We start from the raw sequence: 26411 nt of genomic DNA on the forward strand, positions 1-26411 counted from the left end.
TTATGGATGAAATGGCATGTAGGATTTCAGAAGGGAGTTCATTGGGAACGACATATCCATCCTGCAGAATTTGGTATGTGAGAAGGTGGATGTGGCTATCAAAGATCTGAGTAGAAGTCGTGGATACCTTTTCCATTGCCCTTCTTGAAGATGTGATAGATCCATCAGGACGTCGGACGGTAGTCATCTTGGTCTTATAGTTGGCAAAGGACAGGTGGGTGTTGCATATACTTTTCCTGGCTTCTGCCACATCAGCCAACACTGCTGCTCTTTTCTCTTTGAGGTCATCTTTTATCGCTTCTTTGCACAGCTTTGCAAGCTCAGATGTTAGCTTGTGATTGCCTAAGGCTTGCGCCAGACCACGTTGGTGAATGAACTCAAGAATTTCTGAAGACAGGTGACATTTTTGTGGCTTCTCTCTCTGCATTCCTTGAACAATCATTGAGATGCTGAACCAGTTGATCATATTCCTCATCAATGTTGTCAACGACAGCATCTTCCCATATTGCTGCAATAGTGCCAAAGAGCTTCCAGTTGGTAGTCATTCTGTGAGTTCTCTTTTTAAACTTTTTTTAAAGAAATATTTTATTGAATCACCGTGAAAAAAAGAATGAAAAAAATTACAAAGCTTTCAGGTTTAAGTCACAGTCAAATACTGATTAAACCCCCATCCCTTCACCAGTGAACATGTTCCACCACCAAGAACCCCAATACACCCCCCCACCCCACCCCCATCTAAGTAGCTAATAATATTCCCTTTATTCTCTATAAACTTTGAGTACATTCCATATTTCCACACAGAACTCACTATTATTGATTGGAAATTTTCCCCAACAATCAGGCCTGCTGAATAGGCATCATCTAATAATTTCTCTTCATTGCTAAGAGTCTATCGCGGCCGCGCGGTTTTGGGTTTCTAATATTTTAGCTCAGTTCACAGTCAAAATGGATGGCTGCAAGAATCCGCTCTGGTGCCAAAATGGGTTAGGAGACCTCAGTCTCACAGTCTTTAGGCGCGGAGGGTCTGCTCGTGCCGCAGCTCCGGGTCATCTCTGGGTGGAAGGCGTGCCAGGAACGCCCCCCTCCCAGGGCCACCTAAGGGCTACTTCACTAAAGAAAGTCCTACCTCTAGGGTGAGGGGTCTTAGAGGGTGGCTCTCACCCCGTGGGCGCTGCCACTGCCGCCATTTTCGTTCAGAAAAATGGGGTGGAGAGGAAAAAATCCCTCCCCGGGCTGCACGAGGTTGTAGCTCAGATCACAGTCAAAATGCATGGCTGCAAGAATCCGCTCTGGTGCCAAAATGGGTTAGGAGACCTCAGGCTCACAGTCTTTAGGCGCGGAGGGTCTGCTCGTGCCGTGGCTCCGGGTCATCTCTGGGCAGAAGGCACGCCGGGAACGCCCCTCTTTTTAAACTTTGCAGCCCTTTCTCCCTGTTCTGTGAAGTACAATTTCACACAAAGTGGACGGTGGTCTGATCCCATTTGGAATTTTAGGACAATGGCGACATCGGTCAGGTAAAAAAAAAAACCATCGACTGAATATGATGTGGTCAATTTCATTGCGGAACTGTCTACCGGGAGACTCCCATGTCCAAAGTTTAGATTCAACCTTCTGGAACTGCAAGTTACCATGGATGGTCTTGGTCAACATGATAAACTCAGACAGTCTCTCACCCTGTTCGTTCCATGAGTCCTGATGTGGAGTTCTTTGGGTGACCTTTTAGGTCCTATCTTGGTGTTAAAATCACCGACAATGACCTTGTAGAAGGTGTGGTCTTCTTTATTGAACTTCTCCAGTTCCATGTAGAACTTCTCAATTTCTTCTTCGTCATAGTTGGATGTTGGTGAGTAGATGATGAAGTAAACTGCCGGCAATGAGCCGCATCAAATGTAAGCGTCCGATGCGGGTTGTAGGCATTCAAACGAATCAATGCTCATGGCCAAATTCGTGTTGACAAGGACACTGACACCACCAATGCCTCTACTGTCGCATGTTCCAAGGAACAGTTCTTCTCCAGTGTCAAAAACGGCATGATGTATTTGATGCCTTCTCATCTCGGTCAATTCAATGACGTCATACTTGATCTTCTGCGCTTGCACCATCAGGTCCTCAATGGATGTTTCTGATGCCAGCATTCATGCGTTAAAAGTGCAAACAGTCATTTTAGTCCTTCTTTGTTTTGGCAACCTAGTTCAGCCCTGAGGTTTTATCAGCCTCTTCTTGTCCATCTTTCTTAATGCTGCCGTATTGGGGGCCCTTCCAGGGTCAGGGGAATGAGGCCCATTGTTGTTACTGTTTATGGCATATCAAATACACCACAGAGGGGATGGAGCAATAGTACAGCGGGTAGGGCATTTGCCTTGCATGCAGCCAACCCAGATTCGATTCCCAGCATTCCATATAGTCCCCTGAGCACTGCCAGGAGTGATTCCTGAGTGCATGAACCAGGAGTAACCCCTGTGCATTGCCAGGTGTGACCCAAAAGCCCCTCCAAAAAATACACTATGGAAACATAGTAAAGTAATAATGAGAACTGACCCATATAACTGAGTGACTAAGGCAGGGAGAATCCTAAGAGGGGACCTAGAGTCAGTGGTAGATGGGCGCTGACACCATGGTAGAGGATGTGGTAAAACAATATTATATGCCTAAAACATTAATATTAACAGTATTGTAAATCATGGTGACTAAATTTTTTTAATTAAGAGGTTGGAGAGTTAGTACAATGGGCAGAATGCTTTCCTTGCATGTGATTGACCCTAATTCGATCCCCAGCACCTCATATGGTCCTCTGAAGCCATCAGGAGTAATCCCTGAGTAAAGAGGTAGGAGTAAGCCAGGTGTGAACCAAAAACAATAGCAACAATTTTAATCATAATGGCACATCCCTCCTTCCAGCTGGATGTATACTTGGCATTACCTGGGGTCTGGGCAAAAGTGGGCATAAAATTTTTAGAAAACCTTTACTCAAACTCCAAACCAGGGAGATCAGGGCTAAGGAGAGATCATATAGAGAATCATCAGCCAAACTAACAACACACTCTGATCTGAGAAGAATCAGTGAATTAGAGTGGGTCAGGAAAGTATTTGGAAACATGTTTAGAAAGAGAAAGGAAGGCACTGATGGATCAGATGTGGGGATAAAGCTAAAACTGGGCCTTACAGGGTGGGAGTTGAGGGTGAATGACTGTGCAGGAGGCCTGGGGGCATGGTGCTGTTTGTAAATAAGTAGATTAATAATAATAATACATTGCAATTGTGTACTACATTCCCATGCATTTTTCATCTATAATTTTTAATCCTGTTCACTACCTGACTTCCTAATATTTAATAAGACATGTTAATACATGAGGAAATTGAGAGAGTAAGGGACTTTTCTCTGCTGCTACTAGAGGTGAAGTGGCTATTAGACTACACATCTATTGCTTATTTCATTGATTCCTGACTCAATGTCCCTCCAGATCTGTCAGATAGATTCCTTCATTATAGAGGGTTGGGAAGAACTTCTAATCATTTCTAATCACTTAGAGAAGAATACATACTTGTCAGCTGGTCTCACTATGTACCACCATGTTTTACCTATTGGAAAAGCAACCCATGGAGCCATGTGGCTCAAGAGGTGTAGTATCTAGTTTGCATGTGAGAGGCAGAAGCTCTGGGTTCAATCCCTGGGTCAAGCATTCCCAGATGTGGTGTCCACAACAGAAAGAAAAAAAAAAGCAGTTGAGACCAGATAGTCCAGGGGCTAAGGCACTTGCCTAGCATCCTGTTGACTCCAGTTCAAATTCCTGACACCACCTAGGTTTCACTAGGAATCACTCCTGAGCGCAGAGTTAGGAAGAGCCCCTGAGGACTGCTTGGGTATAGCTCAACACCACCCCCATTCCCTAAAATAGACTGTCCATTTGTGTGCAGTCTCTCTTTTCTTTTCTTTTCTTTTTTTTTTTTTTGCTTTTTGGGTCACACCCGGCGATGCACAGGGGTTACTCCTGGCTCTGTACTCAGGAATTACTCCTGGTGGTGCTCAGGGGACTATATGGGATTCTGGGAATCAAACCCAGGTTGGCCGCGTGCAAGGCAAATGCTCTACCCACTGTGCTATCACTCAATCCCTGTGTGCAGTCCTTTCTTAAGGAAAAACAAATGTGAAAGCACTTAAAACATCATTGACCAATTTCAATAAACAGTGAAGAGAAGAAATAGAGAGAGCTGGAAACCCAGTCATTGGCATATCTGAGGCAAGTAGAGTGGCCCAACAAAGAAAGGACTCTAAGGCAAGGATGGTCTAAAACCTTCCATCACAAATTCTGTTAGCTAGAAAACTCTAGGATCCAGCAATTCCACTCCCATAAACATACCCCACATGACCAAACACATTAAGTTCACCAAAAGACCAGTATAAGATGTTTCTTGCAGCTTTATTCATAATTGTGAAAAATTAGAAGTGTCCTTTAATAAAAGAATCAATAAGAGTTATACCTCATTGCAGTAAGCAATGACTCAGCAATTAAAAGGAACCATGTAGAATATAGGCAACAACAAATCACACAGACTTGATGTAAATAACTCAGTGCTGATAGAATGTACCTCAGTGCTTGCTTCTAGGATTGAGAGGCAATGTCTGAAAGAGTTGCAAGGCAAATTTATTGGTGCTGGAAACATTCTGTCTTGGGTAGCGGTCACATACATAACTGGTCACCTTGATATTTCTACCTTAACTGCATAAAAATCATATCTAATTTTTTTTTAGTACCAAACCATCCAAGCCCAGTTTTTCAAGAAAGAGCTAGGGAAAGGAAGATTCTTTAAGATTAAGTATGGTGGGTCACAGCCCAGCTTGACTCCCAAGAAGGTTGTCTAGATTGAAATATGTTTGGAGTGAGGGGTTTCAAAGAACAAGAAATGTTCAGTGTTAAAACTGGGAGAGTCCTGGTCAAACTGGTACACTTGAATGCTCAACTCCTGTGGTACTGGGGGGACAAGAAGGGTATTTGAGGTGTCTGGTGAGGGGCCAGCCACCCTCATTCCATGTGCCAGAACTGCTCCAGCAGATGCAGAGGGCCCTACCAACAGAAGAAGAGGGGGAGCATCGCTGGCCAATGTCAGGGTTAGGAAGCATCTTTACTCCATGCTTTCTGGTCCTCTGGAAGTATGAAGGCGGGTATGTGTAGTGCTGCAGAGACTTCAGAAACTGGGTGGAGGCAGCCAGCCTGTCCTGTGCTATGGATTTCTGAGTGGAGCTCTGAGGAAATTTGCAGTCTGAACCCTGTCCTCACAGCACCTGCAAACCCCTACCCACCTCACCATCCACCCCCAATGCCAAGAAGATGCTGAAGCAGTCATGGATGGATTTTGTGGGAGTTAGGTAGACACCGGACATATGCAGTTGGATCTCATGACTTATGAGGCAGGGATTGATCCTGCCCACTGTGTCCATCACAACCTGCTATGACTTGAGCTGGAGAGATCTTTTCTAGCTTTTCAGTGCATGATACAGAGGGACAATGAGGGAGAGGCCCTTCCAGCTCTACAGCTGAGGCCTCAGGTAGATTCTGACAGAGAAAGTGCTAGTAGCAGGCTCCACAGTAAGAAAATGGGACCCAAGGAGGCTGAGCTCAGAAGTTCTCGTAGTGGTGCATGAAGTGGGCCTGGTCCTTCCTGTTGATTCTCTGACAGGCTTTCTCTACATTCTTGGTCATCCCTGGGGGGCCGCAGCTGAACACCCCAATCTTTCGCACCTGTCAAGTGGAGGAGGGAGAGTTTTCAGAAGAAAGAGAACACATAGCAGGATGAGCTGCTGGTACTGGGGAGAAGCTGCTCCTAACAGCTGGCTGCAGTGACCAGAAAATCTCCCTAAGGCCTGAAGAAGAGGCAGGGGTGAGGGGCGAAGGCGAGGGGATGAAACCTGGTAATGTGGGCATTGTTGCCTCAAGAAAGAACTGTGGGATCCTTGAGGGTCTAGATGTTCCAGAATGGTTAGGGGGAAACTGACCTGTGGGTGGACCTCCTGCAAGGAGTTGAAGAAGAGCTCAAAGGGGGGACGGCCAAAGTGGGTGATGGAACGCAAGCCCGTGAACAGACTCCGGTTCAGCACCTTCTGGAAGTGCCGCTCACAGATGTACTAGGGGACAGAGAGGAAGGGGAGGGCCCCACCAGGCAGGCCCAGGGTCAGCTGCTCGTCCAGGTGGTGACTCTCCGCCCCACAGGGCCAGCCCTGGCCTACCAGCATGGTGGTCCTGAGGTCGAACTTCTCGGCCAGCTGAGTGATGTAAATGTGCACAGACACCAGGTCCTGGCAGTCATTCTCCTCCACCTCCCGGATGATGTCAGCCAGCCACTCAAACTGCCGCTGTGTCCGTGTCACCCAGATGAAGTAGATCTGGGGACCCAAGGCTCAGTTCAGTTTGAGGTTCCCCAACTCCAGACCCTTTTCCCGGAATCTGGGAAGTCCCAGTCCCCTCAGAGACATCAGTCCTCTGGCAGTGTCCCAAGCCCTGATCCAGGCTGACAGGCCCCAGCATAGTCCCTTCTGTAGATATAGCTAACTCCAGCCTCCCTCTGATGTCTGCCATCTAGACAACTGGGTCCAAGTGTCCCAGCCAACTTAGTGCCAGGGCTATGGACAGTTTCTCTGCTGTGATGTGGGGACACATCCACTGTCAATCCCCATTCCTCCTGAGAACAGGAGATACTTTCTTATTTTTATGTTTTTAGATTTGGGGGCCTGGAGCAATAGCACAGCGGGTAGGGCATTTTGCCTTGCACACGGCTGACTCAGACTCGATTTCTCTGTCCCTCTCAGAGAGCCTGGCAAACTACTGAGAGTATCCCGCCCACATGGCAGAGCCTGGCAAGCTACCCATGGCATATTCGATATGCCAAAAACAGTAACAGCCAGTCTCACAACGGAGACGTTACTGGTACCCACTTGGGTAAACCAGTGAACAACAGGACAACAGTGCTACAGATTTGGAGGCACACCCAGACTCAAGGTGGTGCTGAAGTACCAGGGTTGGTTGCATTTAAGAAATCCTCCACCCTGTTCTGTCTCTAGCCCGACACTCACTTTTTTACAGAGCATTTGACTGCCCAAAGATGACTTGAGGACTAGGTCTTTGAGGATAGAGGCAAAAGGGGTGACCCCAATGCCTCCTCCCACCAGCACGGACACCTCAAACTTGTGCCACTCTTGGTGGCCCTCTCCAAATGGTCCATCGAGATACAGCTGCCAAGAGAATGGGGAGATAAGGTGAGAAAGATCTTTCCTCAGTTCTGAGGTTGGAAAAGAAAGAAGGGCAGGGAGGAGAGAATATGGGGCACCCCAGGGTTGGCTGAGGCACTCCCACTCCTAGTCAGGTCTCAGGGGGAATCTCAGGATCTAGGTGGACAGGAACCTTCTACCAATGCCTAAGACCCGAAAATAGTTCCCAGAGATAGCACCTTCGGGTATCTGGCATAGATGTCGCCCACTGGGGTTGCATAGGTCTCCCTGAGGCGAGTGGTCCAGGGTCCTACTGCCCGGATGTGTAGGCTGAGAGTGTCCTCATGGGGCGCAGATGTCAGCGTGAAGGGGTGATACTCGTTGGTCCCCAGAGCCAGACAGGCGATCCGCACCCACTGTCCCGACTTGTACTCAAAGCCTTGGGGTCTCTGGAACTGCAGGTAGGTCACTCCTGGGAGTAGAAATGGACAATGAAGTCATTTTAAGGGAACTCAGGTTCAGTTTCTCATTGTGTGAGTCTTGAAGGTTAGACTATTCATCCCTACACTCCTAAAGGCATCTCCTGCCACTCTCTATGGAGTCAAGCTGCCCAGTCTTGGCCAACAGTGACTCTCAACAAGACTCTCTTTGCCTGTCTCTTTCAGAGTCTTATTCTGAGGGAAGGACAGGGAAGAGATCCATGTCCTGCACCCATGCACAAGGAGGGGTCTCTTCTGCCCTCTCTTCCTGTATGGCTTTAGCCAGCTCTTCTCATAACATACTCTAACCTTCAATTCCTCTTCAAGGTTCAGCACAATTTTTTAAAATTTATTTTTAAACTTTATTTATTTGCATATGTTTAATTTGATTTTTTATAATACTATTAATGATGGTTCTTTATGGACATAATTGCAACACCATACTCATCACCAGAGTATCCATCTTCCTCCCCCAAGGACACCAACCCTCTCCTTCTCATCTTCCCAAACTCAACATATAGATCAATTAATCCATTATGCTGCCCTTGGATATTTGTTGCTGCCTTGCTTTGTATCTTTAAGTCCCAAATATGAGAGAGATCATTCTAGATTTATCCCTTTCATGACTGATTGACTTCACTCAGAATGATATCCTCCAGGTCCATCCATGTTGCTATAAACTGCATGATTTTGTTCTTTATTAGAGCTGCACAGTATTTGTGTGTGTGTTTTGTCTGTGTGTATATATATATACATGTATATATATATATACTATAACTTCTTGATCCATTCTCTGTAGTTGAGCACTTGGATTATTTCCATATCTTGGCTATTAGACTAAGTGCAACACAGCACAGCCTTTTTTTGAAAGCTGCATTTGGAGAGGGACAGACACAGAATTATCTCTCTCATAAGTGGGATACAACAAAACAAAATAGGGTATAACAAACACCCAAAGGCAACATAAACTAAGTGTCTGAGAACAGATGACTGGTTAAAGAAATTTTGGTACATCTACATGATGGCATACTATGCAGATGTTAGAAAAGATGAAGTCATGAAATTTGCAGTTAAGTGGATTAACATGGAGACTATCATGTTAAGTGAAATGAGTCAGAAAGAGAGGGACAGACATAGAAAGATTGCACTCATCTATGGAACATAAAATAACAGAATGGGAGACTAACACCCGAGAATGGTAGAGATAAGTTCCAGGAAGATTACTCCACAGCTTAGAAGCCGGCCTCTAATGCTGGGGGGGAAGGCAACTCAGATAGAGAAGGAACCACCAAGTAAAGGGTGGTAGGAGGGCCCACTCGGGATGGGAAATGCGGGCTGAAAGTACACTACAGACCGAACACGATGGCCACTACTACAGATGACCTCTACTGCAAACCACAACACCCAAAAGGAGAGAGAGAGTGAAAGGGAATGTCCTGCCACAGAAGCGGGGTGTGGTGGAGGGGGGGATGGAATGAGGGTGGTAGGAGGGATGCTGGGACCATTGGTGGTGGAAAATAGGCACTGGTGGAGGGATGGGCACTCGACCATTGTATGACTGAAAGGCAAGTACGAAAGTTTGTAAGTCTGTAACAGTACCTCATAGTAATTCACTAATAAAAAATTTAAAAAAAAAAGAACTTGTCTTTAGTATGAAGCTTACCATGTAGTGGGGAGTTGGGGACTCAATACTGGGACAATGGTGGAGGGACATGGACACTCTGGTGGGGCTGTAGTAGGAATGTGTTATATAAGCAACCCTATCAGTAACAATATTGTGAAAGTGCCTAGAAGTTAAAATAAATAAAATAGATAAATAAATAAGTCACTGTCACTGTCATCCCATTGCTCGTTGATTTGCTTGAGCGAGCACCAGTAACGTCTCCATTGTGAGACTTGTTGTTACTGTTTTTGGCATATCGAATATGCCATGGGTAGCTTGCCAGGCTCTCCTGTGCGGGCGAGATACTCTCAGTAGCTTGCCTGGTTCTCTGAGAGGGGTGGAGGAATCGAACCTGGGTCGGCAGCATGCAAGGCAAACGCCCTACCTGCTGTGCTATGGCTCCAGCCCAAATAAAAAAGTAAATAAATAAAAGCTGCATTTGCATCAGCAAATGGCAGAGGTCCCACAGATATCCTAGGTAGTTATCTTTCCCAGTACCCTCCCCAGCCCCTCCCCCAGCCCACCACCCCGGGTCTGGCTGCACTGGGTACCTGAGGGCAGCAGCTCTGCCTTCACCACTCCAATCTCCACCTTCTTCCGGCTCAGGCTCACCAGCTTGTCACCCCCATAGATGAGTGCTGGCACCAGGAAGTAGATGTGGAAACGGGGCAGCTGGATCAGGCCTAAGCTGCCGTGGATGATGATCTAAAGACACAACCAATTAGTATAACTCATGCCCAGTCAGGCGTCTTGCCTGCAATACTTCCTGCCTGAGCCTGGGCTGAGAGGACTGGCAGGGGCTTCAGTCTCCGATCTCAGGCTCTCAGCCCTGAGTTATCAGACCTCGTTTCTGTGCCATGGCCGAGCCCTGCCCAAAGGAGTCCCTCACCAGCACATAGAGCAGGATGTAGAGGTGGTGGGTCAGCCAGAAACCTCTGAAGCTGCGGCGCCGGAAGTGGTGGGAGGCGAAGATGTACATGATGGCCAGGACCAGGAGTAGGAGCACTCCTGTCATACCTGGGGGAAGTGGGGACAGAAGCAATCTCAGGACCTCCGCTGGGGTTAAGAGCACAACAAAGCATTCCTCATCCTTTTTCCCTGACCTCCCTTCTCCCTCCCTTGCCTGAAAGGACTGGAGCTGGGGCTGATCCCAGAGCTAGAAAGGGAACCAATGACCACCACTGTCAAATGTGTATGATGGGCAGACGAAGACAAAGGCTCAGAAAGAGCCCTGGACTCCACACACAACTCCCTACCTGGGACCGTCTGGAAGAACCACCAATAGAACTTCTGGGGCAGCTGGGACCTGTGGGACAAAGGTATGTGGAGCCACTGGTGAAGACCAGAGAGTTCCAGCATATTCACATGGACAGCAGCAGTTAAGGGCTCCACCCAGTAGGTCACCCAAGGAACATGGCACATGCCCCTCCTGTTTTTTCCTGTCTGCCCTCCCACAAGGATCCCTTGTCCTAAATCTCCAACAGCTGACCTTTGTTTGCTTGAGCACCTGATTCAGTCTCTGTGAGTTCCCTGGGGCAGAGGGGTCAAAAAAGCTGATGGGGGGGATGGAGTAGGGTGCTCTAGCATTGTCTCACACTAAGTCAGACAGTGTTCCACACATATCTCCTGAACAAATGCTTGTGTCTTAGCATCCTACTCCTAGCACCTGAATGAAAGATTGAAAGATATGCTCCATCTCTCTCTCTCCTCTCTCCTCTCTCCTCTCTCCTCCCCTTTCCCTCTCTCCCTCTCTCTCTCTCTCTCCTCTCTCTCTCTCTCTCTCTCTCTCTCTCTCTCTCTCTCTTCTCTCTCTCTCCTCTCTCCTCCCCTTTCCCTCTCTCCCTCTCTCCCTCTCTCTTGGTTTTTGGCCCACACCCAGTGGCTTACTCCTGATTCTGAACTCAGGAATCACTCCTGCTCCATGGATGACAGTAAGCCCAGATGGCAAGCTTATGGTGTCAGGGACATGTAGAAAGGAGCCCCCAAGTTCATCTACCAAACTTCTTTCCTGGCCAACCATGGCCAACTTCCTTCCTGACAATGAGGAAGTCTCCTGTCAGTGTCTCCCTGAGGATCAGGCCTCCCCCTCTCCATATCTAGGGCCCTCTATTTTCATTCTAATGTTCTCTTAAGCCTATCCCCGGTGTCCCAAAATCAGGAGGACTTCTTCCGACTGACCCGTCATTCACAAAGATGTTGGGGAAGACGCAGGCCAGCAGGCTGAGGGGGCTGACTGAGAAGATGTAGACATTGACCACGTGGCCGACACTGTGCAAAACTGAGAGACAGAGGCAATTAGAGACACCACCCAGCCCTCTCATGGCTTCCCCACAGCTCAAGCTAGGAAACAGGCTGCAGCCATGGGAGCGGGGGGAGGGGGGCATAGACACGTACTAGATAGGATGACAGCAGCCATGGCAACCCAGCGATGGAAATCCACAGCAGCATCGAAGGGCACGTAGCGGTTGAGGAAGGTCTCACGCAGGAAGGTGATGAGGTTGCGGCACATGGTGAGCAGGATGTAGGAGAACATGAAGGAGATGCTGGCCGCCGTGCCTCGAGACAGGATGATGCCCACAAAGGTAACCTCTGCGATGCCCGAGGGTGGTGAGGCAAAGGCATAGTCTGGGGACAGAGAAGAGGGTGGTAGTATGTATCAGCAGGACACAGAAGTAAGGGCCTGGACCTCTGCAAAGCGGGGCCTCCCCCAGCCAGATGCGAAGGGTCAAGGAATGACCGCAGAAGGCCGCCTCCCCGCCCTTACAGTACGCGCGCTCCACAAACAGGCCAGCGCAGATGGCGGAGAACACTGCTACACAGACTATGTGCCGACGGTAGTTCTCCACAAAGCGCTTATACTGCTTCAGCTTCTGGGCCAGGAAACCCCGCTCCATCTTCTCCTGCTGTGCCTCTGTGTATAGCTGGGGACGAGGCCCCACAGACCTGCATCCATGAGAAACAGGGTTGGGGACTGAGGGCACCACCCGGTCACCTGGCCTCCCCAAAATGACACTCTACTAAGGAAAAAGCACTTTGTGGGTAAATCCCACACTGCAACCTCCTCATCTTTATTTGTTCTCATGGGGGTGGGCGGCAGGGCATGGCGCTACTACATCCTTTGGTGCTCAGGGCATTCTCCTTAGCTCTGCACTCAGGAGTCACTCCTGGTCAAGCTCAGAGAACTATATTTGGTACCGGGAATGAAAGCCAGGTTGGCTGCATGCATGGCAAGCGCTCTGCCTCCTGTACTGTCTTCCAGCCCCTGCTTTCATCTTTATTTGCTCTGTCTACCACTTCTCTGTTCACCACTATTCCACCACTGTATCCAGTTGGCTCTATCCTTCGCTCTTCCTACTCCCTGCACTAGCCTCAAAGCAAGCAGGAGCCAGGAGGCCCCTCACTGTCCTGTTGGTCTTGCAGTCAAGGGCCAGGTCTTTTGCTGAAGATGAGGGTCCAGAAGGTGGAGAGGCTGATGAGTTTTTTGACACACAAAGCTGAAGAGTCTTATGTGGAACACAACTGAAGGAGTCAAGGGTACAGAGACCCCAAGACCTCTCCTTACACATCTGTGGGCCCAGGAATCTGGGAAACATTTATTTTTCACTTACTTTTTACCAAACACTTACTTTCTATCAAACCTCTTCTTCAGCCTCGGGCCACGCAGCTCTGGGGCTTCTGAGGTAGGGACGTCCACTCCCTGGGGTCTGGAGCTGAGAAAAGGAAAACAGCCAAAAGAAGAACCAGCAGGTCAGTGCTTACAGGAGCAGTGGAGGCATGCCCTGTAACTGGTCAGAGAGAAGCAGACCGGAAGCAGGAAAGAAAGATGACTATGAGCTGATCGTCTGTTTTGTAGAATGATTCTGTCCTGGAGTAGCAGAGATAACTAGCCAGGCATGTAAACAAGGGGTATATATGGGAGGGGAGTGGGGGGAACTGAACACAGGATGGAATCCGCCACACTCTGAAAGTTTCCTTCAGAAGACAAATATCAGACCCCTAAAGCTGATTTTACCCTCTGACTTCTTCATTGCTCTACAGAAGAGGCCCCAGGGACCACCCACTTTTGCTCACCATCCTGCAGGCTTCCGAGAGATGAATGAGACTCGACAACTGATGTTGGGTTTAAAAATGTCTCCTGGGGGACAGAGAGATAATATAGGGGGTAAGGCACTTGCCTTGCAGGAGGCTGACCCCTGGTTCAATTCCCAACACTGAATATGTTCACCTGATCACTGTCAAGAATCATTTCTGAGCACAGAGCCAGAAATAGCCCCTGAGCCTTATCAGGTATGTCACAACTGTCTCCCCATCACCACCACCACCACCACAACTGCCAAATGTCTCCAATAACTGCCACCAAGAACAAGAAGCTGAACAGACGTCCCACATGGCAGATGGGGTGGGTACTTGGTCCCAGCTCTTCCTCCAGCCTCCTCCTTCATGCCTCACTGAACCCCACTGTACACAGAACAGACAGTGTGGCCAAGGGACACCCACTTTACAGAGGTTATGTCAAGAAAATAGTTCCTCTTCCCCAACCAATGTGCAGTGCTAGGTGAGCAGCACCAAAGCCAGACCTCTCGACCCCTCAGCGGGCACCTTTATACTTTGGTAGCAGCTGCATAGTTTCATGTGCCCTACCTTGATTACATGCGCCTAGGTGCTGTGCAAGGTTTGAGAACTAAGAAAGAAATTAGACTTCATGTGCTGCTGATGCTGGTGCCAGGAGTCAAACCCAGGTCCTCCACACGCAAGGCATGTGTAATATCACTGAGCCACATCCCAGCCCATCTCAGCCACATCCCAGCCCATCTCTGTCTTGTCCACCAGGAGCTCTCATTCTGAAGGTAGCTGCTCCTGATGCAGAACATTCCTTGCAGACGTACACACCTCCATCTTTGAGGCACAGCTGTGTGGCCCGGAGATCACTGTCATGGTCCCGCAGCATGAAGTGGAAGTCCTCCCACGTCAGCTCCTCCTTGTCCTGGAAACCCGACTCCCGGAACATGGACTCCACCACCTCGGCCAGCTGCGTCTTGGACAGGCAGTTGTTGGAGATCTCAATGAAGGAGCTAGGGAAGGAGCAGAACAGGCAATTTGTCACCCAGTACACTCAGGCTGGGACTGGGGCAGCCCCGATTACCTAATACAGTTACCATGAGTTGGGAGAGGGCAACTGAGAAGGGACTTAAGTGGCCTGGGACTGATACTAAGCTGGGTGGGGTGGCCACAGGCTTAGAAGGCAGAATAAAACTGAAAGTGACCTTGACTAGTTAGAGAAAGCAACCCTCAAACTGGCAGTGGGAGGCAGGATAATAATCTATTTTGTTTGGGGACATACCCAGCTAACCAGGTCCTCTTGCTCAACAGGCTCTCTACCCTCTCATCCACTGCTGATACTTCCCACAGCACCCCGGGGCTCCCCCTTCCATAGGTTGTGGGACTGGTGGTGCAGCCATCCACAAGGGCAGGGAAGGGATGTCACTGTGATGGCAGCTGCTTCCTCATGCCAACAGGACAGGACATGGGTAGACTTTCCACGCACCAGCTGACACACACCCAGAAAGGTAGCTGTGGTGACCCAGCTCTTGTTTTGAGGTTGTGCTTGAGCACAAAAATAAACAGACCATAGGTCTTTTGAAGTTTAGCAAATACAGACAGACCTTCACCTGTACCATACAGCAAGTGCTAATGGCACTTACTTAATAGGGGCCAGAGAAATAGTACAGCAGATAGAGCACTTCCCTTTCATGCATTCAACTGGATTTGATCCCCAGCATCCCATAGGGTTCCCTGAGCCCCACCCCCCCCCCCAGGAGTGATCTCTGAGGACAGAGCCAGGACAGATCTCTGATGACAAAGCCCTGAGAACTTCTGGGTAGGATTCCAAAATAAACAAACTAAAAAACACACATCATCTCATAAGACAAGCAATATCCAAACTGAGGTGAGGATGAAAATGTCCTTGAGGGGGCAGAGATCTGCCATCTCCTACCAAGAGCCCCACCAGAGGCTTGAAAAGGCAACCCCAGATCAGACAGACTGCAATCAGCTTCACCCTATTGCCTTCTTTTTCTAAATTCTGATACAGTTTGTAAACTAAAAATCCATAGTTCACTCTATGTAGTATATCCGCTGGTGTTTGTTTGTTTGGTTTGGGTTTGAGGGACAACCAGCCTGTCAGTGCTCAGGGGGTGCTCTTGGCTCTATGCTTGGGGGGGGGGGTTCACTCCTGGCATTGCTCAGAGACATGCAGTGCTAAGGATTGAACTCAGGCTTCCCAGATTCAAGCATGCATTCAGCCTGTCACGTTATATCTCTGGTCCTGAATGTTGTTGCTGGTGGTATCATTAGTGATCTTTTTTTCTTAACTAGGTAAATTTTCTGAATACCCACTGGTGTTCAGAGACTGCTCCTGGCTTTGTACTCGGGTCCCCATGCAGTGCGAGGGATTGGACCTGGAACTCCCACATACAAAGCATGAGCTCTGCCCTCTGAGCGATCTCCAAGACCTTCACTGATGCTCTGTGAACTGGGATACAGACCCTAGGCCACTTCTCAATGTAGATGGCCATTGTTTTCTTGGATCTGACTTGCTTCCTGTCGAAAACACTGGAAGGTTTTGGGGCCAGAAAGATAGTATAGTGGGTAGAGTACTTGTCTTGCATGTGGCAGACCTGGGTTCTATCCCCAGTAACCTTTATGATTCCCTGAGACCGTCCAGAAGTGATTCCTGAGTACAGATCCAGGAGCAACCAGTGAGCATTGCCAGGTGTGGCCCCAAAACAAAAACAAAAAACAAAAACACCAGGAAATTTCTGGATCAGAATGTCCCACCCCGTACCTCATCATGGTGAAGAACTCATTCTTGGAGAGGAAGCCATTCCCATCAATGTCGTACATGGTGAACATCAGGCGGGACTTGTCCTCTGGGGAACCTGGGAAAAGAAAGCGGGGGAAAAGGTAACCTTTCTGCTGAAAGATCCTCATGTGGCCTCCCACAATGGTCCACCATCCCCCACCTTTCATGAACACCACCAGGATGTCCAGGAACTCCCGGAAGGACAGGTAGCCATTGCCGTCCTTGTCAGCCAGAGAGAACATGGACTCCACAAACATGTGCTGGGGCTTGAGGCCAAGGGACTCGGCAAACTCAGCTCTGCTCAGCTCACACGTCAGGGCCTCCCGCACCTTCTGGGATGAGTCCGGGGGCAGCATCCCTGCGTCGGCCTGGTTGATGTCCAACACCTTCAGTGAAGCAGTAGACATAAGGAGAGGAGATGAGGCCTGCCCTGGGAGCAGTTGGTCACTCTCACATCTCCCCAAAGTTCAACTCAGAGAAGATGAACCCTATGGCTGCTTCTCATCCTATGGTCACTTCTCCACTCATCCTCTCCACACTTCTTGGTAATCAACGGCCAAGAGTTAGTTGATACCATCCACTCTCTTGCTTTGTCTCTCTATAGTCTAAAGACTGAGTGAGATCATCCAGAATTTGTCTTATTTAGCTTAGCATAATTTCGATTAACATCTATTTTGCAGCAGGATTTTCTCTTTTCTAAAATCTGAGTAGCATTCCATTGTTTTTATGTGCCACAATTTCTTTGTCCATTCATCTATCACTGAACATTGAGGTTGATGTTTTTTGGGTTTTTTTTCCCCCATATCCTGGCTATTGTATTAAGTGCTGCAATGAACATAGGTGTGTTGATCTCCTTTTGAATTACTGCTTTTATGTTGGGGGAAGTGGATAGACACCAAGAAGAGGAATCCCTGTGCCATGTAGAAGTTCTATTCCAAAATATTTGAGAAGCATTGAGAATCTGCTTTTTAAAGATCCAGGCAAAGCTGCTGTTGCTGCTGCAGATGCCACACTTTGAGAAGCACCAATAGAAATTGTCGGTGAATCCTCACAGCGACCCAATGGCAAAGCTTATAGATGAGGAAATACATACAGAGCAGAGAGGATGCAACTTAAGCCTGCACGGCTAGTGAGTGGCAAAGTGAGGATTCACCCCCAGAGTTGGTTAGTTCACCCCATAAAGAGGCAGCTGTCCAGTCCAGGTTCGTTCCAACCCCTGGGCTGGGCTCCATCCAAAAGGCATAGCCATAGCACCTGGGCAAAAAGATGTCTGAAGAAGACCTCCAGGATGCGGCCCCGCTGCTGCTTGGTCACGGCCTTCCTGAATAGCTCCTCCTCAGCCATCTCAGCCAGCTCAAGGTCCAGCGCCCGATGCACACAGAGGTCCTGCAGCTGCTGCACCAGGGCAGCCCGCTCATCTTCCGAGTTAAACAGCAGCACCTGGGCAGAAGGAAGCCCAGACAAAGCAGCTCGGGCTTCACTCTTCCTTCAAAGGAACTTGGGGTGGGAGGGGAAATTTTCTCCCCCACCCAGCCCCCTCCATCCAGGCTGACCAGGTGAGGATCCCATGGCAGTCAGAGGGTGTCTAGGAGGGCCTCTGAAAAAAAGCCTCTCTTGACTGCACTCATTTGTGGAGTGTAGGGTAGCATCACATGAGGCTGACACCCAAGGACAGTAGATACAAGGGCCAGGGGGCTGGGTGGGGGAGAAAATTTCCCCATATGGGATTGCCCCATAGCTGGAAGACTGCTTCATGAACGAAGGGGAGAAGGCAGATGGAATAGAGAAGGGGTCATTAAGAAAATGATGGCTGGAGGAACCAGTTGGGATGGGAGATGCATGCCAAAAGTAGATAATGGACCAAACATGATGACCTCTCAGTGTCTGTGTTGCAAGCTTTAATGCCCAAAAGTAGAGAGAGAGTATGGGGAATATTGTCTGCCACAGAGGCAGGGGGACGGTGGTAAAGAGGGGGTATACCCGGGATATTGGTGGTGGGGAATGTGCACTGGTGGAGGGATGGTGTTTGATCATTGTGTGATTGTAACCCAAACATGAAAGCTTGTAACTATCTCATGGTGATTCAATAAAATTTAAAAATTATTTTTAAAAAAGCCCCTCCAAAAAAAGGAAGGGGACAGGTCGCCCATGCTGCAGTCAGGTAGTGTCATACCAGATCATACTCCTTGGGGATCTTGAGCAGCAGGGTGCGGCAGCCGCGGTTGCTGGACAGGATGAGGTTGACCTGCTGCGGGGACCGCAGCTGAACGGTGCGGAGCACAGTGAGACGCTGGTCTAGGACCTGCAGCCCTCCATCTGGGAGCAGCTGGATGGTGACAAGGTAGCTCTTGTCCTTGGGGCCTGGCCACTCCATGGCTGAGGAAGGGACAAGTAGGTGGAAGCAGTCCCAACCTCTGACCTCCTGCCAGCTCCACTCTCCCTATCTGAATAGGAACCCACAGGGTAAGTCCCAATCCCCACCCCCAACATCTTGTCACCTGGTTTTCTCTCCCAGGATCCCCATTTGTCCCCTTCCTCCCTCTGTCTCCCCAGTCCCCTCTCACCTGGCACCCCGTCTTTGTGTGTTTCCTTCTTCATGCTCTCTCTGCCTTTCTTTTGTAACTTCTTGAGCTCTCGGCCCCTGAAGTGGGCCACCAGTGCAGAAATAAGCAGACTCACTGAAGGGGGACAGATGACATCAGTGGAGAGGAGCCCCTGGCCTGCATCTCACTGAGGCTTTGGTGGCTGCTCCCTCCCTTCCCAAGCCCATCCCAGCCTTTCCACTCACTCTGGCTTCATCTCTACCACAGAGCTAACTCTGCAGCAGAAACAGACAGTGTGGGGGAACTTAAGGGGGAGGGGCTCACCTAGTGGAAGACAGCAGAGAGCCACGATGGTGATGCCAAAGCCAGGACCACTCCCCTTAAAATAGTCCAACTCGGTTAGAGGCACACAGGAGGGCAAGTCTTCAGTCGTGAGCTGCCTGGGCTGAGGGCAGTCACCTGAGGGAGAGGGTGCAGAGCACCTCAGAGCTGAGGATCTTTTGCCCCGTCCAGACCTCCTTCATCTCTCCTGCCCAGACCCAATTCCCTGAAATTTGTACCCATCAAATGTCCCCTTGCAAATCCCAGATATTTCAGTATCCCCTTCAGCTGGTCCATGGGAGGCAACTAGAATGGGCCTCCCCTCACCAAGACTCCCTGGTACCTGACTCACTGGGCAGCTACATGGGACTCCTGAACCTGCACATTCAGCCCCACCTTCATGCTTTCTCTGGCCACATCCCACCCACCTTCATTCCAGACAAAGACATCGCGCTGCAGGGCACTCTTGGTCACATTGGTGACTTCCACCACCACATCTCGCAGTGTAGTATTTCTTATCTCTGCAATTTCCTCCTCAGAGAACAGCCTGTGTGGGACAAAGTCGGGGTTGTTGGGAAGGAAAAAGAAACAGGTCTCCAGCAACCCTGGGGCGCAGACGAGGGAGAGAAACAAGGGACGGGGTGGGCGGGGGCACCTGGGAAGTAGTCAGACAAGCAGAGGGTCTGGGAACTAAGCTAGGGAGGGGTGTGATGGGGGACCCTGGCAGGCCTTACCCATTCTTAGTGTTCTCAAACCAGTACCGATCACCATCCCGTAGTCGCACAAACTGATCGAGCACAATGGCACTGAAGAGGGGTCCAGGGTCCCCGTGGCTCTCTAGGAGCCCCCCAGGGAGCAGCTCCAGCCGAGACAGGTCCTGATTGTACAAGGTGGCTGTATCCTCTAGTACCTGAGACACCACCAGAGGTGAGGAGTGAGCACACAAGTGTGTGTGTGTATGTGTGTGAGTATAAGTGCATATGTGTATATGTATGTGTAAGTGTATGTGTGTATATGTGTCAGTATATGTATGTATATGTATGTGCGTATATGTGAGAATGTCTGTATGTGTGAGTGTATGAGTGTGTGTGTGTGTGTGTGTGTTAGTACTACAGGGAAAGCAGCCACAATTGCCCAATCTTGCAAACAAAGGACCCCATAAGGGGTCTAGCTTTCTTTTTGGGTTTAAGGGAGTCCCTCTTCCTGGCAGCCTCCCTCAAGTCTAGTGGAGGACTGGTGTCACCCTGTCTGTGCTGAGACTGCTCTCATGTGTCCATCACTCCCCAGAATGCTCAGCCCCCCCCCCCACAATTCAAGAAGCAAAACCTTCCAGGAGCAGAGAGTGGTAGTCATCCTGAGGAGTGGCCTTCCAGAAACAAATATGCTCTGGAGTTAGATGGCTGAGCTCAAACCCTGTCTCTGTCACTGCATTACACTGTATCGTTAGTAAAAATGGGAAACTGACAGCAACAACTCTGTTTGTGACCAAGACTCAGTTATTGTGTAATGGTCTAAGAACAGCATCACTACAAAAAGTGTAGCTGCTATTATCAAGACTATTCCTGACCTTGGCATCCACATGTGGGTTGAGTTCGGTCCAGTTCTTTGGAACCTCCAGCCCCAAGGCCTGCAGGGCTTGAATATAGCTGGGTAGCCCCATATCTCGGCCACGTTGGATGCTGCTGGCCACGTAATCCGTGCGGGAGAACTTGCCAGGGCCAGGCCAGTAATCTGAAGAGAGGAAGGAGCAATGACTCTGGTGGAGGGAAGATCAAACAGGAGGAGGTGGTCCTGACAGGTGGTAAGGTATTTTGTATGAAATCCTATGGTAACAGTATAGTAAACCACAATTCAAAAACTTACATATTTTTAAAAAGTTCTCTTGTAGAGACAGACTGGTGGGTAGGAGGCAAGGGGGTTGGAAATTAGTGGATAAAAGTGGGCATTGGTCAAGGGGTTGTTGTTAAAACAATGTATTCCTGAAACTCAATCATAAATAACTTTGTCATTTCACAGTGACTAGTACAAAAATAATCTGGGGAGAGAAGGCCAAGCTATAGGCTTGGTCCCCCAACTCTCCTCTGTGTGACAGCCTTGGCCCTATCCACCTCCAGCACTCAAGACACATGCATGACTTGTGTCCTTATGGACCTTGCCTTGATGTGGGTGCAATGATATCAGGTATGACCAAGCACAGTTTTCTGGCAACTCTCTTCCTCTAAGACTCTAAATTGTATCAGTCACCAAGTTGTAAATTCCCCGTCTTTTACTTCCTTACTCTTAATACAGGGTTGAGAAAACCTTTAGAGATCTAAGCACAAAAGAGATTGTGGTGTTGTGATGCTATCCTACCCTCAATCCAGACATGAAGTTGTTTAGAATAGAAGCAGCACTAAATATTAAGGAATAAACCATTCTGATGACTCTTTGCCTGGTGTCTGTGATCCTGGCAGCTTAGACCTGCTTGGTGATTTAACCGAGAAGGAACCCTAACCTTCCAAGCTTACCTCTCAGATCTTCAACAACTATTCTGTCTTCCCGCTCTGAAATCTGGGAGGCCATTCCCAGCAGCAAGTGATCCACTGCCTGGGTACTATTCAGATTGGAATTCTGCAAAGAAACAGAGGGTTGAAGTGGGCCCTCAGGCCTCAGAGCCTCTTGCCTGGACCCAAGAAGGATCACAAGACAAAGGACACTTAGTCAGTCCCAGACTCACTGGAGCCAGAGGGATAGAGAGCAGATAAGGTCTCCTAAAACACATGCATGACTTGGGTTCTTACGGACCTTGCCTTGACCTGGGTTTGATACCCAGTACCACCCGGAGTGATCCCTGAGCACAAAGTCCGGAGTAAGCCCTAAACACAACGGGGTGAGGTCCGCCCCTAAAACGCATGTCTGGATCCCTCTACTCTTCATCCCCCACCATCTTAGAGCATTGACATCCAAAAATGGAAGCAGTTGCTTTACCCAGCTTCTGTGACTAGACTGACCCACTATGACCCAAGCCCAGGCTGACCTCGCGAGTCCAGTAACTATTGCAGACTCTGAGCGCTGGGGAACTGCTATTGTCCGGGTTCAGGATCTTCTGGAAATGACAGGTGGCATTTCTGAAATGGGGAAATCAAAGGAGCAGTAAGGAAATTTAGGGAAAGGCTAAGATGTGATTAACTGGAGTGAACAACTCAGGTGGGACTGGTCAGGGGCCCTGGATTTCCTTAAGGACAACAGGAATTCTGTATTGTGGCAGGAGAGAAAAGGGGGTTGGGGTAGGGAGTAGAAGTTTCTCTTTGTGCACATAGCTCAGAAGAGAGGGAAGGAAGAGGGAACCGGGAGTTGAAAATAGCCTGAGTTGGAAAAGTTGAAGAAGCAGCAGGTGGGGTGAGAGACAGCTACAACTGAGCCCTCACAGGGCCAAATTCAGCTTCTCTTCTCTAATAAACTGGAGGTGTATAAAGAGCTTCAGTGCGCCACTCCAGGGTGCTCTGCCAGAGGGCTTCCCCCTTCCACCCTCAGCTCCTCCCTCACCTCATGTAGACGCCAGGGGGCACCATGGTGGAGAAAAACTGCTCAGAAGCTGCCACGAACTCTGGAGAGATGCTGGGGTCCAGGAAAGGGCGGTACCCTGAGGGAAGAGAAGATAGGGTCTTTAATATTTTGTTGTTGTTTTGTTTTTTGAGCCACACTAGGCGTTGCTCAGGGCTTACTCCTGGCTCTGGTGGGCTCTGGAGACGTATGGGATGCCATGGATTCCACTTGTGTTGGCAAGCGCCTTACCTACTGTACTATCTCCCTGGCCCCAAGAGATGCTTTAGCATGTCACTCCAGTACTCTCCGACACCCCGGGTCAGCGCCCTCCAAGAAAAGTGCCCGCGAGCTTTCCGGTCCTCCCAACGCCTCCCGCAAGCTTTCTTAGCCCCCAGCCCCTCACCTGTATAGGCGGGGGTCAGGGTCGTATTCCCAAGGAAGCTGGGCAGCCACTCATACATGGCGATGTTCTGAGGAAGAAGGGAGAGGGGCTGAGCGCTGGAGCGGCGAGACCCACAGGGACCCAAGCCCGGGAGACTCCTGGGAAGATGAGGCACAGGCAGGGCTGACTGGGGAGAGACCCCTCTAGAGGCGGATGGGGCGTTGTCCCACCTCACCGTCAAGGAGGGGGTTACAGACCAGAGTCTCTCACTGAGGAGCCCTTTGCCCCTCCCACGACTCCCAGAGGTGATGCCTCCAGGTGCTGGGGGCTGGGGAGCTGGACTAGGGCGTTGGCGGCGGGGCGGCCCAGGAGGGGTCTGCGCGGGGCCTCGGGGCTCTCCGGGGCTCTCCCGGGCGGCGCTGGGCTGCGACTGACCTGGTAGGTGGCGATGACCCACTTGCGCGCGTGCTGGAACAGCTGCTCGTCGTCCCAGCTCGGGTGCATGGCCGCCAGCCTCTTCGCGCACAGGTTGTGGTAGCGGAACCACAGCAGGCCCAGCGCCTGCACGAAGGGCTCGCGGTTCCCGCGCTCCGCCCCGAAGGCTGCACGGCGGGGGGCGCGGGCACGTGAGCTCCGGCCGGGCGTCCCGGACACACCCCTCTCCCGAGTACCCCTTCTTGAGACCCAGATCCAGCCCCGGAGTGCGCCCGACCCGGCCTCACCGTACAGCCCCCGGGGCCCGCGCTGGCCGGTGGCGGGGTCCGGCGCGGCCCACATGAGTAGCGGGTTCTGCGCGTCCCGCGGGAAGTTGGGGTCCGGGCCCGACGCCAGCTGCCCCCCGGAGAAGCTCCGCAGCGCATCGCTCCAGGAGTGCGAAGAGCCATAGATGGCGCTGCCGTCCAGCCAGCCGGTCACCTGGTTGGTCTGCGGGCGGGCGCAGGGTCGCTGACACGGGGTGGGGGGCTTCCGCACACCCCGACCCCAGCCCGTCTCCCCTGCGCCCATCCTGCCGTGAGTCCTGCGGCCGCCTAGTCTCACCAGGTCTCGGGGGTTGCTGGGGCTCTGGCCGGTCTGGGGGTCCCAGCGGCTTCTCTGGAATGGCAGGACCACGTCCCCGCGTCTGTGGGGGTCGAACACAGGGTCTCCGGGCGGGATGTGGATGTTGAGGAACTCGGCGGGGCAGCCGGGTCTGTCCACGCTCACCAGGTCCGACAGCACGTGGTAGCCTGGGGGGAGAGGCGGGTAGCGGGAGCACGAGAGCATGAAAACTATCACTCTTTCGGTCTGGACCACTAGCTCTGCAAAGTGGAATATGGTCCTCTTCTACCGCACCTCACAGCATTGTTATAAGAGTCAAAACAAAATTTAAGGGCTCTGCCTCGCTGTCCCTGGGAGGGGAGAGGGGGCTGGAGGAAGAGATTACAATACTGTGGGAAAGACAGGTGGGGAATTCAACTCCTAACACCTATAATGGGGTTCCAGGCGTATTCCTGTGTTGGAATAAGGGTTTGGATTTATGAGGGAGACAAAGGTCCCTCTAGCATTACCACCATCACCACTACCACTGATCCTTCCGAAGTGAAGAATGGCTGGAAATGCTGCTTGGGAAGGGAGTGTGGGTTCTGCCAGCGGTCAGCAGACTCTGAAGCCTGGTTTCTTGTGGACTTGTGGAAGGACCCCAAGAGTCCCTCCCTGCAGGCGCTTAGAATCCCAGCGCTCTCCAGCTTTGCGCTTACCAAAGAAGAGTCCCAGCACCGTACGGTTGGCCCCGGATGCCAGGCCAGCCTCGCCCCGCATGGCTGCATCGCTGAGCAGGCGCGGGTTGGGCAGTAGCGGCTCTTCCAGGGACTGGTACACGCCGTCTGCATAATTGGCGTGTACTAGGCGCTGCAGCCGCACACCTGCAGGGAGCGGGGGAGTCTCGAGGTCAAAGCCGGGGTCTCCAGGAGGCCCACAAACCTTGCATCTGCATTCCTCTAATCGCCCCCGTCCTCACTGATGAGACAGCTCTGTCCCTTGGCGCTCGGTGCCCAGCACCGTGGGGCAGGCAGCTCCCCAAGCCTTGCCCGCCAGACTCACCAGCAGCGCCACGCTCGTGGTGCCGCAGGTTGTTGAACCAGCCGTCGTAGCGTTGCACTTCCCAGGACAGCGACTGCGGGTCCCGGGCGCCTGCGGGACAAGGAATAGTCTTAGCATTGGTCCTCAGCGCTACAGGGACTTCCAAGGCGCCCATCCACAAGAGGATCTCTGAGGCAGTATCAGCCCGCGCCCGACCTAGATAAGCGCTGTAACAGGCTACGCTGGAAGCTCCCATAACGCGGAGACATGCCCCGATCTGACCCGACATCCCAGCCTCTAGAAACCGCTTCCCGTGCTGGGGCGTAGCACAGCGGTAAGGAGCTCTCCCTATTAACTAACTGCCTACTCAGTTCCATCCTGGCACCATATATGATCCCTCTGAGCCCCAGGAGTGACCCCTGAGCACAGAGCCAAAAGTAAGCCCTGGTGTGGCTTACAAAAGTAAGTGCCAGGTGTGGCTACCAAAAACAAAAAAAAAAAAAAAGAAAAGAAAAGAAAAAAGAAAGAAAGAAAAGGAAAGAAAAGAAAAAAGAAAGAAAAGAAAAGAAAAGAAAAGAAAAGAAAAGAAAAGAAAAGAAAAGAAACCACTTCCCTGAATTCCTTTTCTGCCCCACCTCCAGACGGGACATAGGGAAACCAGAGGCACCTGATGTTTACCTGCTGGATGGGCCATCAGCAGAATTCCCAGGAGCACCAGGACCTCTGCAGAGAGCATCCCGTCGGTTCAGCGGTGTAGCAAGTGGAGAGGCGAAACGCCAGAGGCTTGGATCTGACTTCCCCCAAACTTACAGCGGCTGCAAGGGGAGTGGCACTGATTGCTTTCATTTCTGGGACAGAACTCTTAGATACATCCCACCACCAAGGACCTGAACCTACTGAGCACTTTCTTTTTCAAATGTATTTTGGGGCCACACTCAGTGGTGCTCAGGGCTTACTCCTCGTTCTGTGCTCAGGGCTTACTCCTGGCCGGCTTGGGGATGCTGGGATCAACCCGGGTCAGCCTCGTGAAAGGTTAAGTGCCATACCCACTGTACTATAGCTCCGGCAACCTCTTTTATCTATTTATTTTTGGTCTGTTTGAGGCCCACACTCTGATGGGCTCACGGGTGACTTCTCATTTTGTTGCTCCTAGGGGCATGTTGCTGGAGGGGCCATGCAGTGGCTTGCTCTCAGCCCAGTGGAGCTGTCCCTCCGGCCCACAAGCCTCTCTCTTTTAGGATAGTTGGCGGTCCCCCAGATGCTGCAGTTGCTCCCCACTCTCCATCCCGCGGTAGAACCACCTCCACCGGAGGAAGTGGGGAGGCTCGGTAGAGAGTGCTCTGCAGACCCTTTGAGTCCCTCCTCCTCCACAACTGC

At 50.6% G+C, this 26411-nt stretch overlaps 1 protein-coding gene across 1 annotated transcript; it reads right to left on the reverse strand.

Annotated features, from left to right (window-relative positions):
* Positions 1 to 4622: 4622 nt before the first annotated feature.
* On the reverse strand, positions 4623 to 25770 carry LOC101538188 (dual oxidase 2). Its single transcript, XM_055132493.1, has 34 exons — positions 25713 to 25770; positions 25056 to 25145; positions 24713 to 24877; positions 24015 to 24202; positions 23699 to 23900; positions 23412 to 23578; positions 22998 to 23064; positions 22595 to 22691; positions 22086 to 22176; positions 21577 to 21679; positions 20637 to 20800; positions 19804 to 19979; positions 19498 to 19616; positions 19073 to 19207; positions 18770 to 18883; positions 18379 to 18581; positions 17460 to 17645; positions 16366 to 16591; positions 16188 to 16281; positions 14232 to 14415; positions 13515 to 13518; positions 13415 to 13478; positions 12970 to 13053; positions 12108 to 12286; positions 11738 to 11968; positions 11522 to 11621; positions 10600 to 10649; positions 10233 to 10360; positions 9895 to 10048; positions 7441 to 7673; positions 7067 to 7225; positions 6224 to 6379; positions 5993 to 6121; positions 4623 to 5738 (listed from the first exon to the last, which is right to left on the reverse strand). The coding sequence occupies exons 1-34, from the start codon at positions 25768 to 25770 to the stop codon at positions 5616 to 5618; spliced, it is 4623 nt and encodes a 1540-aa protein (XP_054988468.1). The 3' UTR covers positions 4623 to 5615.
* Between the last annotated feature and the right edge of the window lie 641 nt (positions 25771 to 26411).

The sequence above is a fragment of the Sorex araneus genome, chromosome 3 (assembly GCF_027595985.1).
Source record: "Sorex araneus isolate mSorAra2 chromosome 3, mSorAra2.pri, whole genome shotgun sequence".
In the NCBI taxonomy this organism is placed as follows: Eukaryota; Metazoa; Chordata; class Mammalia; order Eulipotyphla; family Soricidae; genus Sorex; species Sorex araneus.

Coding starts and splice junctions, on each gene's coding strand:
- LOC101538188 (XM_055132493.1), bottom strand. CDS start 25,770: ATGCTCTCTGCAGAGGTCCTGGTGCTCCTGGGAATTCTGCTGATGGCC. Junction 19,980..20,636: donor ACCCACATGTGGATGCCAAG/GTCAGGAATAGT, acceptor GTGGTGTCTCAG/GTACTAGAGGATACAGCCAC. Junction 18,582..18,769: donor ACACAAAGACGGGGTGCCAG/GTGAGAGGGGAC, acceptor TCCCTTCCTCAG/CCATGGAGTGGCCAGGCCCC.